This window comes from Periplaneta americana, chromosome 10 (genome assembly GCF_040183065.1).
Source record: "Periplaneta americana isolate PAMFEO1 chromosome 10, P.americana_PAMFEO1_priV1, whole genome shotgun sequence".
Classification (NCBI taxonomy): Eukaryota; Metazoa; Arthropoda; class Insecta; order Blattodea; family Blattidae; genus Periplaneta; species Periplaneta americana.
In genome coordinates this window covers 151265561-151278323 of record NC_091126.1, presented here as the reverse complement: position 1 = coordinate 151278323, position 12763 = coordinate 151265561, and the positions used below count along the sequence as shown (strand labels likewise).

The window sequence follows — 12763 nt, the reverse complement described above, 5'->3', positions numbered from 1 at the left end:
CTAGCGAAATGTCTATGAATAGCACCTTAGATATTAAAAAATGCTTACTTCATAACTTCCACTTTCATGTTCAAATTTCAGAAGCATGTAACTTAGTCATATTTTTAAAATATGACATGTTTTTCATTCATTCATAGTGCTCTGCCCAAGGGCAGGTCTTTCACTGCAAACCCAGCATTCTCTAGTCTTTCCTATTTTCTGCCTTCCTCTTTTTCTCCTCATATGATCCATATATCTTAATGTCGTCTGTCATCTGATATCTTCTTCTGGCCCGAACTCTTCTCCCGTTCACCATTCCTTCCAGTGCATCCTTCAGAATGTATGACATGCTTATACAGAGTGTTTCCGGACTAGTGTTGCAAACTTCCAGGGATGATGGCGAAGGTCACGTGTATCAATTTGAGATAAGGAACCCTGGTCCGGAAATGACTGAATCGAAAGTTATAAGCAAAAATAATTGTGTTGAAATGGAATTGTAATTTGGCACCAAGTACCCTCCTTCCCTTGACCTTTGGAACAGTCGTGGAAAGATGATATGGGTCGGATGTCTCCTACGTGGGTACTTGTCGGATATAATCTGTGAGCTTGTCTACTGTTCCCATTGGCTCATTCGTATTTGAAAATCATGTCTGCATATTCCGCTCTCGTGTACTCCTCCATTTCACTAGGACTGATCGACTGGACACTGCAACTTGTACACAGACACTGCTGTCTACAGACGTGCATATCAGGACCGACTATGTCAGTTACACAGTACGCTATCTGCAGTGCTTTAGTGTAGTTTCCTGTCCCCACCCCTCAGACAGCGCACTGAATGGAATACTGTAAGTAGACATCATAAACAACGTCAGATGAATACAGTATGTGTAAGATGTATAGATAAATTTACATAAATAAGGTGTACAGAGGAATAAAATTATTTAATTTCCACACAACTATTCTTGCTTGTAACTTTCGACTCAGTCATTTCCGGACCAGGGTTCCTTATCTCAAATTGATACATGTGCCGTTCCCCATCATCCCTGAAACTTTGTAACACTAGCACGAAAACACTCTGCATAAACTATTTTCATCACCTTCATAACTTCCAGTTTCATGTAATTTAGACATTTTTTTTTTTAATTCCACATGCTTATATGAGCTTTTTCACCACATTGATATCAGAAAACAGTTCCTGGAGTGTTGCACAATCTTCGTAAATCACTCTGTATAAAAAGTCCTTATTCCACGAAACAAATATACACTTCAAACACCATTACAAAAGCAATAACGCAATGCGAATACTTCATTACCAGACTTTTCTGTTTCATGAGGTTGAATTTAGGATACGCCGTGCTCAAGCTGTATTGCATACACCGTATGGATTTAATCTGTTTTTGCCCAAGGGAAGCAATGGAAATTGCAATGTCGTCAAATGAATAGACCCGAACTCTACTGAGTCGTTATACAACTGAATTCACTAAGAGAAATACGAAACAGGATTTAAGGCAGAACGCAACACTCGGAAAATATTTTGTGGACCAAAAGTTTTGTCTGCTTTCACGACTGGAAGTAAAATGACATTTTATGAGCAAAAATTGTGCAAATTTACTTATAAGCCTCTCCAGTTTTCAGGTATATGGTTTTCATAAAGCAAGAGAAAGCACTCGTTAAAAACATTTCGGAACATAGGCTGCGGTAATTATGAAATGAGAATGCCTTTCTGTAAGTATAAGCCGTCAAAAGTTTGTTGTTGTCGTGCACGTTAATATCGTACATGGAAGTCATTCTGATTCTACTCAAGGAAGAACGAAACTATCAGATTTATTTGCAGGTTTGAAATTAGGTCTATGACCATTTTAATAATAGGGGAAGTATTATAAATATGAAATAGTGGTAGAAAAATGTAATACTGTGATGTATGAATAAGACGTGTTGTATTCTAGCGGAATCCTTCCAAATTATTGTTTTTGGCGGGAATGCGTTAGTTTGCAGTTAGAAGCTGAACTGTTGAAACGTTTATCATTATTGCGTTTTCGGGGAAAGTGAACATTTTGGCGGTAACTCTTTTCTTGAAAGTACATTGTTATTAGGGCTGGGGACGGAGCGGTTCGGTTCGGAGCAGTTACTGTGATGTCATTACTCGGTTGAACCGAGTACAGTACCGAGTATAAATTTGTGGCGGCAGATTTAAAATTTAGATAGAGTCGATTTTAGAACGTACTTTGAAAATGAAACCAAGCGTGTTTTAAAAGCGTTGTAGTAAAGCGCTTTCGCTTTGCCAATTGACGAGAAAAAAGTGCTTCTCTTCATTGCAAAATGGCGGTAGCAAATTTCATTTGCGTGAGTACAACTATTTGCGGAGTTATTTTGTATGAAAGGCCTATTTAACTCTCAGTGTTGTTATATATGACAGAAGAAATAAAATTGATAAAATAATTTATAATACTAACAGCTAATAAATTAACATGTGATGTAAACGTTAAACGCTGCAGCTAATTAAAAAAAGAAGGTAGAAAGAAACGGGCTCCATGAAGCGCTGCCTAAAATACTTAAAAATAACACACATAATTATTTACTATTACGGAAAGTGGATAAAATAATCAATAAAACGTAGAATATTAAATTGAAGAACATAATGTTTATTTATTTTATAACATTACTAGCTTTCAATACAAACATGTTCTCTTTGGTGAAGAGTAATGTTATTTATAAACTAAAGAAATTTGGTAACATAATTCGTAGAAATAAATACAAATAAAATTATGACTGATGAGGTAACACAAATCCAATAAACACAAATAGGAGAAAGATATAATGCACTTCTTTTTTTAACATATTTTAATATTAATCAAACACTCTAATATAATAATAATAATAATAATCATAATAATAATATTACTATTATTATTATTATTATTATTATTATTATTATTATTAGTATGTATGTATAGTAATATGTTCAGACTGTCAATGTTCATTAGGTCCACTTGACAGGTAATATAATAGGATGAACTCCTCTTCAATACTAGAGGCCTTTCAGCCCGCCTTGGGGATAAGGAAATAATTTGTCCTGCAGCAGAAAATATTTAAATACAACAGTACCTATGTTGTTGTCTGCTAGAATTAAGTAAAACACGCGAACTCTGTTTGAATGTTTGAACTGACCGGTAACGGCTACGGTTAACCGAGTAATTTCGGTGCTCCGCTGCCAAGCACATAAACCGATAGAACCGAGTAACTCAACGGATCTACTCGCTCCGTCCCCAGCTCTAATTGTTATTTCTCAATGATAGAAATATTAATAATACATATTCTTAAAGGGAAATAACCTACGTATACTGTAGCAATAAACACTATCGGTCAAAAGTTTTCGATCACCTATCACAACTTTGGATTTGTGGTTAAAACAGGGATTTCGTTTTGAATATTCTATCATTTCATAATGATAGAGAGAGAAAATATTTATTTTGTTGGTCTATTTAGTATTTCCGATGTCTTTGTACATTGAAATAAAGTTTACAGTTGTTTTCATAGCTGATCGAAAACTTTTGACCGGTAGTGTGTGTCTAATTGATTTCGTTCTTAAATTATGATATGTGTTGAGGTATGACTTATAACATCAGTGTGTCACAAATATGAATTATTATATTATTAGTATTCCATCTCCATACCCTTCTTTTCTGTTTCTTTGCATCTGTAGGAGAAGGGAAAACCTCCTCTTCCCACAAACTTAGAAAACAGTGGAATGAAAAAGCAATGCAAGAAGACATAAAACAAGTTCGAGGAAAGACGCGAGAGACGATTCATCTGGATTCAGTATTACGGTTGGAAAAATATCTTCTAATGAAGATGCTGAATGCTTGTTCTGTGCTTTCCTTAGTAGAGGCCATTTTGACTTTAAAATTAGGCTATGTTAATCTTCTAAATTGTTTATGGTATTCCATATTTTTACGTCCGTTTTTGTGAAGGAAATATGCTAGATTCTGAGGAAAACATTTTTTTCGCATATGTTATAACATCTTATGAAGAATAATTTCGAACGAAAAATTGTTCCGGGCCGGGTATCGAATCCGGGAACTTTGGTTAAACGTACCAACGCTCTACAAACTGAGCTACCCGGTAACTCTGCCAGACACCGATCCAATTTTTCCCTCTGTATCCACAGAACTCAAAGTGGGCTGACAACCGTCACGCAACCAACATTGAGTGCACACTAGTGAATAATATTTTCGCACAGGTACTGTCGTCCGTTTGCCTACGTCGCATCCCGGTTTCCCCCACTCGCTTGTGCACGCCCCTCTGTAAATACTAGTGGCTGCGCTGTCTTAGCTCTTTTTTGAAAACATTAATTTCTGTTAGGAATTGGACGTCTACGTAATATTATAGAACTGTTTAAAAGATCTTAAATAAAAGGGCCTCGTTAAGTAATTAAATGTCACCTGATTTCTCCCTCTTTCTACGGCCCTGGTACATGACCACTTGGACGGACAGTAGATAGCATGTCTGAGTAATTTTATCTTTTCGCATCGGGCAGAAGTGTACGTAAGGCACTCTTTTATCGAGTAGGTACAGAATTATTTCAACATGAGTTACTAGTACGAAAGACGAAACTGGTAATTGGAATTAGGTACAATAGTCTATAGTGCAATAATATGCACAAAAGAACTGAAGCCTGTATCTAAATGAACGGCCACCATTTTCAAAAATGTCTTTCAACATCCATATTATGATTATTTTACAATTTCATTTCATTCTATATATTGTACGCTAATGTGCTGTAGATAATATAATGTACACTGCATAATGAATATTTCCGAATTGATAGCTCAATTCGTGAGTAAAAACACTTATTGTTAATACAGTACTGTATTTTTGATTAAACAGAAACCTAATGAAAATTATCAAACTCAAAATCGCGATATTTCTTACTTTACGTAAATGGATGAACTACTTTTCTTCACTCCTATACCTCGTAAAGTGATTTGTTTGTATTTTACGCCAGTATCGTCGAACTCCAGTCGTGGAAGGGGGTAGCAAACGGTGTTTCTTGTTCTCAACCGTTAATCTAAAGGTATAGCCAGGTTAATATTAGAAATGTTAGTAAAAATAAAATTATGTTCCTGTATAAGAAGAGCATTTAATGTGTTTTTAATTTAAAAAAACAAGCGACTGGAATGTCAAAACACCACACCCAGTCCTTAGAACAGTCGTGTCAATTAATGGCCATAGGCGCAAGCACACGCTTTAGAGCTCAGGAGAGCCTGAGCGCTTTGCAGTGGAAAGGAAAGAGACAGACAAAAGAGGTGTATATACCGCTTGGTCGAGCTATATACAGGGATGGCCAGGACTGATTCAATGGATAAAGGGAAGAGAACTTATTAAAACTGTATCCTTGTTAATTTTTAAATTTGTCTGAAAAGTTTAAGTGCATTATAAAAATGTAAGTTTCAATTTCAATGCTCATTTTTCACAAGTTTGTTTGTTTTTATTCAAAAGGAATATTTTCTCAACGTTTTTATAGAAAAGTGAAATTTTCAGATATAGGGCTATTTACTTAGTAGTCTTCCAGATACTGAAACAATGTTTTCGTAAATCTAATATATCGTAAATACGTAGACTATTACTAAAGATAGTGTATTGCAAATTTTGAAAATATTCGCATTGAAAATGTTTGTGAGGAAATGAATTAACAAAGCAACTACTGTTACATCATAAGCAAAAGATACGTGCCCATGTGTTGTAAAAATGTTAGCAGGTTTCGAGAAAATAATTTAATATTCTGATGATAGGAAATTGCTCACCAATATCACCTTAAAAGCATAATGCGATAAGAGTTTTGTTATGAAATATTAGTTACACTTAAAATATATACAGTACATAGGTAACTTTGCTTTGTACTATAATATTGTTTTGATTAGTTCATTGATTATTTTTATAAGGCTCAAGATACCATCAATATCAATTCCTACTTATCATGTCATACTCAATCTCCTTTTTTTTTATCACTTTCTTTATGAATGATGTGTTTCATCCACTTAGTATAGTGTAGTTGTACTGCTATGGAATTAATGTGAATATTCCTTCTTTACTCTTTATCATGTTATTAACATTTGAAACTCAACTGTAATATAAACAAATTGGTTTTAGCACTTTTGTTTTACAGACAATATAGATAATATCAAACAGAAAGTAGCCATATAAAAATAACGACATAAAATTTCACGTTCCGTTTGAAGTTTGTGCACCACTGTTTTCTTAATCCAACAGGGTGCTTACTCCTCCTTTCATATCTAGCGCTAGATGCCCGCGCACGACGTCAAGGTCAGAAAAATGCGCTGTCTTTCACATCACTGCCTTAGAATGTTAAACTCCCAATTTTCATGTGTTTAGCAACATTAGTTAATAAATAGTAAAGTTTTTCATTCCTGTGTAAAACTGACCATTATAGAGTTACGAGGTGTGCTAATTAGTATGACGTTATATCACTAATTTTGATCTCACCTTTTATCTCTGAATAGTTTCAGTTTACTATCAACCACGTCTCATGTTCCTCCTATTAAATTAGGCCTATAGTGTCTTCGTATTGTATTTGATGGGGATTAAAGGGACAGTTTCGGGCTTTAGATTGATGTGCTATGAATAACACACTAAATGTTACTCCCTGCCGCAGGGAAACCGAAACATTTACGCGGAAATGTTGTGCATTTCAGCCCTGGGAAGCGAATTCTGTTCCGGTTACATGGACACCATGGGCAAGTGGAACAATGGCTTCTATTGTCCCGGGGAATCGACAGAGGAGCAATTCTGCTGCGGCACCGCCACTTTCAAGTACTGCTGTCCGCAGAGGGAGCACGTGGTCACGGAGGAATACTCCAGGTAAGACGTAACATCTCAGTTTCCTAGCCAGTTTTGAAGTTAGGGACATTCTCGTATTTTGTAGAGATACTGACTGAATGTTGATCAACATCTACACCAACTGTAATTGAGATAATTTGTGAACTGCATTCACATTAAATGTATAAGAACTCATGGCCGGTTTCACCAACCTTCTTTATCATTATAACGTCTTGTTAAATAATTTAATGACACGTTAGTTAGTTTTTGTGTTTCACCAAGTATCATTATTGCTAACGCATCTTTAAATTCATCGTTAATTTATTAGGACCTATTCGTCGCGTTAAAACAGTGACGATGCGTTAAGAAGTCAACAACATGGCGGACGTAATTATTCGGTGATGAAGTTCTTTATTTAGAACTTAAACATAACGACGAACTTATATGTTGTAATAACACTCGGAATAATCATTTTGAAGATTTAAGTGATAAAGAATTCCACAAAAGTTACACATTAAGGAAATAAGTAGTAAGAATGATTCTAGAAAAAACTGAATACCGGTATACTGTATAGGTTAGAATACGACAGTTAGAAATCACCCACTTAACGCCTCTTCAACAGATTCTTCTCGCTTTAAGATAACGTTGCGAGAAGTTTTGAAATAATAATTGATGATATGAACGGGGTTTCAAAAGCTGTATTGTCTAGATATGTGAATAAAATATCAGACGTACATCAACATTACAATAGTCATTATTTCTATAGGCCTAATAAGCTTATAGCTAAATTTTCTGTTGTTACAGACAACATAGATTGTGTACGTGTCCCAATCGTATATTCTGGCAGTAATATAGCCAAAAGATTCTGCAATAGAAGATCCTGTTTTTCATTCAATATTCAAACAATTGCACAGGCCTATGTAAAGCTCCGCATAGAAAAATTGTGGCTAAACTAGCGCTGAGGTGGTTTCCTTCGTACTTTGCTTATACACCTTGCACATACGAATCTGTGACAGGTTACGTTTGATTAGTTTAGGTTATTGTTATGCCTTGCATATACGATCAATTGCATTACCACAAAAAATCATTTATATATTCAACGATTTTCACTTCTGAAACCAGCAGAACTACCTCAGCGCTAGTTTAGTTGTAATAGGTTAGAATACGAGAGATAGGAATCACCCACTTAACGCCTCTTCAACAGATTCTTCTCGGTTTAAGATAATGTTACAGTGTACACGGATAGCCCAACATTCCAAAGGAGGATGCTTTTTAAATGAAAGGGTGCAAAGAGATTTTCTTTTAGGAGACAATGGATGCCCCTTAAAATCCAATTTAATGACACCTCTCCTGAATCCTGCCACTCAAGCATGGCAAAATTGTTACAGGGTACTACATAAATCTGCATGAAATACAGTGGAAAAGTAGTATGCAATTTATGGAAGAGCGATATCCCGTCCTAAATTTAGGCCTAATACATATAACTGCTTAGAATGCTTTGTATATAATTACTTGTGCCATCAGTTTGAAGCTGTCGGCCTTATAGTCCGCTAAATTTTCTCAGATTTCCTTTAGAAGTTACAATTTAACTGCTCTACATTCCCACTATTTACATTTGGAAGCATCTGTATTTTTGTTTTTAATTGCGGTATGACAACATACTGTATTTAGGAAGATGTTCTTAAAATTACTGCCTCTTACCCGTTTGCCTATGATTGTCTCCTCATGCCAAACAAAGTCAGCCATGATCATATGTAACCAATGAAATTCGCGATTTCGAAGCCATGGTCGTATGAAAAACAAAACATGCAAGATACATGTACAAAATCCCCTCGTTAGTAAACGCCTGTTAATTTTAAAGATACGAGGCTTGGTGAAACCGTCAACTTTTAAAGATCCCGTTAAAATTAAACGATCCATTTGTTGACAAGTCGTTTGTGCTGATTTAAAGAAGCTTGGTGAAACCGGCCATCAGTGTTGTTACTGTTATCTTGAAGGGTAAGGACGAATTCTAAAGAGAAATTTATGCTGACTCCCAGCTAGGGCCATTCCCAAACCACATCACTTGAACTACAATAAGGTTCGCTGCGAATCCAGGTTTCGAACACGCAACCCCACTCGTCCCAAGACTAGTCCCTTTCGTACGTCTCCAGCCGGCGATCGGGAAACGAAATTGATCTACTGTAAGTTCGGGTGGACTTACAAAGGATATTTCATAAGTCATGACCAGGCTTCGCATGTTTGTCACAAGACCTACTGGGTGTTCATTTCAAAGTGTGTCATGACGTCACTGTTGTTGGGTCACCGATTTGAAGCGATTTTCAGCTTATATGTTAGAGAAGTTGCCTATTATTTAAGGCGTTCTTCAATCTGAACTTCAGAACGTGTACGGTATAACTTGGACGTCGTAGCAACAGATGGCGGTCTGTATGGTCTGTGTGCTACCATAACCTCTTTCGAACTGTGTTTTGCGCCGGCAAGTCGTACGCAGGGTATTTGTTACCATCGGTTGCGTACGGTAACATTCCACAACACAAATCAAATGCTCCGTGTCCATGTTGACCGTCGAAGTTAATGTCAACAAATACGTAAGTAATCTTCTTAACCCTCTCCCCATATCCCGACAGTACGTATTTCCAAACAGTTCACATTCCTGCCACTACCGGCGTTACCGTACGTATCGGTACGTACTCTTCAGAATGAACGCCGTACTTGCTAGGCAACTTCTCTGCCGCTTAGGTTATACACCTCTGCGGAAGTGTAGGAAGATTGAATTCTCTAGGCTCATCAGCTAGCTACATGACGGCATACAGCGAGCCATGACACATTTTGAACTGAACACCCAGTATATTAGGTGAAGTGGTTTCTCCTGGTATATTAATGACGTCAGTCAGAAGCACAAGCAGTTACAAGACCTCAATGAGTTCTGATTAGTGTTAGTGTGTTTTATAGGAGTCCACCTTGTTACGTATGTTTGTACAGAATGTTTCCGGGCTGGTGTTACAAACTTTCAGGGATGGTGGGGAAGGGCACATGTATCAATTTGAGATAAGGAACCCTAGTCCAGAAATGATTGAGTCCACATTTATAAGCAAAAACAGTTGTGTGGAAATGGAATTGTAATTTCGCACCACGTGCCCTCCTTTCCTTAACAGTCGTGGAAAGATGGTATGGACCGGATGTCTCCTACGTGGGTACTGGTCCCGATACAATCTGTGGGCTTGTCTACTGTTCCCATTGGCTCATCCGTATTCGAAAATCAGGTCTGCATATTCCGCTCTCGTGTATTCCTCCATTTCACTAGTACTGATCGACTGGACCATGGATGATTATATAATAGGATGCGAAACTTACTGAGTTTCCCGTAACACATACTAGAGGCGCTGTTGTAGAAATTGATCTTGCTGCCACCTGTTGGGGGGAGGGGCGTTATTACATCTAGCGGCGCACCAAGTAGTGAAAAGAGTAACTACTCCATGCATTTAGCAGCGTACCTGGTGACGAAAATGTTAAAGTGTGCAGAAAGTATTCCCTCCCACCCTCATCGATATTCAAAACTAACCCAATTTAAAATAAAGCTTTTACATTTTTATTCCTCACAGTATCTTTTACTGAAAATTCTTACTGGAGCCAACAGGAAGATAAAAGAGACGATCTATTTTACACTACCCAGTTAAAATATAACCAGACAGAGACAAAAATAAAGCAAAAGGTTAGACAATTGGGATTTTATTCTTTGGGTATTTATTGTACAGCGCAATGAAAAAGTCTGCAAGAACTATAGATAGTTGAATTTATTATATTACTATTATACTTTACAATACATTCAACAACATTATTTTTACAACGTCCATAAACATCACTGTTTAACATACACTGCTTATACACACACGTATCACTTTATGTTCACTTATTAGCAAGTTTCTGTTTGCCATCTCGTCTCCTCGAGCAATATCTCAAACGGATAAATAGAGAGCTCTGGGTAATGTACCCAACACGTAGTTCTAATGTTCACCACCTACAACGTTTGGCGCTGATTATCTTATTTCAGCCCCCCGCCGCCAGATGGTGCTGACCGCAGTTTTGCATCCTATTATATATTTATCCTCGGACTGGACACTGCAACTTGTATACATACACTGTTGTCTACAGACGTGCATGTCAGGACGTATCATGTCTGTTACATATTATGCTATCTGCATTGCTTTAGTTTAGTTTCCTGTCCCCACTCATCAGACAACGAACTGAATGAAATACTGTAAGTAGACAACGTAAACAACGTCAGATGAATAGAGTATGTGTGAGATGTACAGATAAGTACACATAAATAAGGTGTACAGAGAAATAAATTTATTTCATTTCCACACAACTATTTTTGCTTGTAACTTTGGACTCAGTCATTTCCGGACCAGGGTTCCTTATCGCAACTTGATACATGTGCCCTTCCCCTTTATCCCTGAAAGATTGTAACACTAGCCCGGAAACACCCTGTATATCGATGAGTTAATTGTGATGCCGTTCAGTCATAATAGAGGTGCACCATGAGAGAAATGCCGTCACCAATATCTACACTATTTCGGAATTTGAAAATGATTATTTTTGTGTAAGGAATGGTAACATATTCTGTAAAGTGTGCAAAGTGGAAATGAAGGTAGAAAGACGACGTGGTATTCAAATTCACTGTGGCAGTAAAAACATACGGAACATTTGCAATTGTTTCTTGCTCCAATAGATGCAGATTCTAATTGTGACAATCAATTATTTGTGCTTAATTATGAGAAGTGCAAATATACCATTCAATAAGCTATAAAGTCCACATTTTAAGGAATTTATTGAAATATACACACATAGAGAATTATTGTTTGTATACAAAACTTCTGTTGTGTATTTATTATCAGATTGTTAATTTTGAAATGCAATTGTAATCAATAACGTGGTAAACATATTTGTTCAAAACGTTTCGATTGTGCAAACCATTAAAATTAAGTTTCAATGTTGTCATGATATGCTCCATTATTTACATTCACCATAGGCCTGCTGTACTGCCACTTATGCAGTGAGGGCCAGACATTTGAACTCCCTTTGTGCAAGGCTGTATTTCTCGATAAATTCAGTGTGACAAAAATGCGAAGCCTGGTCATGACAACTATATTATATCAGCCAATAAAGCTGCAGGGATGGAAATTCAAAATATGCGATTGAAGGTGATTGAAATGTACTTCGCAATGCTACTACCAAATTGGGTCCGGATAGATGAGGCAAGGGATAAAGGAAATTGAAAGATGTGTAAATAGAAATCATTGTTTTTATTATATACAAAAGGAAACCAAGTGCATTACTCACAAATAACATCCTTCAAAATAATCCCCCAAGGCTCTCACAATTCTTTGCCAACGATGATGCAGGCGTTGAATACCATCGGCCGTGTGCAATTCATCTGTGTTTACCAACTCTTGTCGAAACGCTGTTAAGAGATCCTCCCTGTTTGCAAACCGCTTTCCAAGCAGCGGCTTCTTCAATTGTTTCTCGTAGCTCAGAATGACACTGATGAGCATTTCTGCCATGAAGAACTGAGGCGCATTGTGATTATGATTATGATGATGATGACGACGATGCTGCTGCTGCTGATGATGATGATGATGATGATTATTATTATTATTATTATTATTATTATTATTATTATTATTATTATTATTATTATTATTATGATATGTGAATTAATGATAGCTAAATGAGTCCGAGGACTAACGCCGAAAGTTACTCGCAATTCTGCTTGAATTGCTTGAGGGAAAACTCCAGAAAAAACCCAATCAGGTAACTTGTACCAACCAGGATTTGAGCCTGACCCACTCGTTGCATGGCCAGCGGTGGACTTTGTAGTAGCTGAGACTAATAGAGGGTAGATGTAGATCTGATTTTTGTCTTTTATTAAAATTATGAATGTTTC

At 36.8% G+C, this 12763-nt stretch overlaps 1 protein-coding gene across 1 annotated transcript in view; it reads left to right on the top strand.

Moving 5' to 3' along the window:
* The first annotated feature begins 6696 nt into the window (after positions 1–6696).
* Positions 6697–12763, top strand: part of LOC138708102 (uncharacterized) — a 186653-nt gene continuing 180586 nt past the window's right edge. The window contains exon 1 of the mRNA XM_069838289.1: positions 6697–6858. Coding sequence (XP_069694390.1) covers positions 6722–6858 — 137 coding nt within the window. The 5' untranslated portion in view covers positions 6697–6721. The remainder of the gene's footprint in view (positions 6859–12763) is intronic.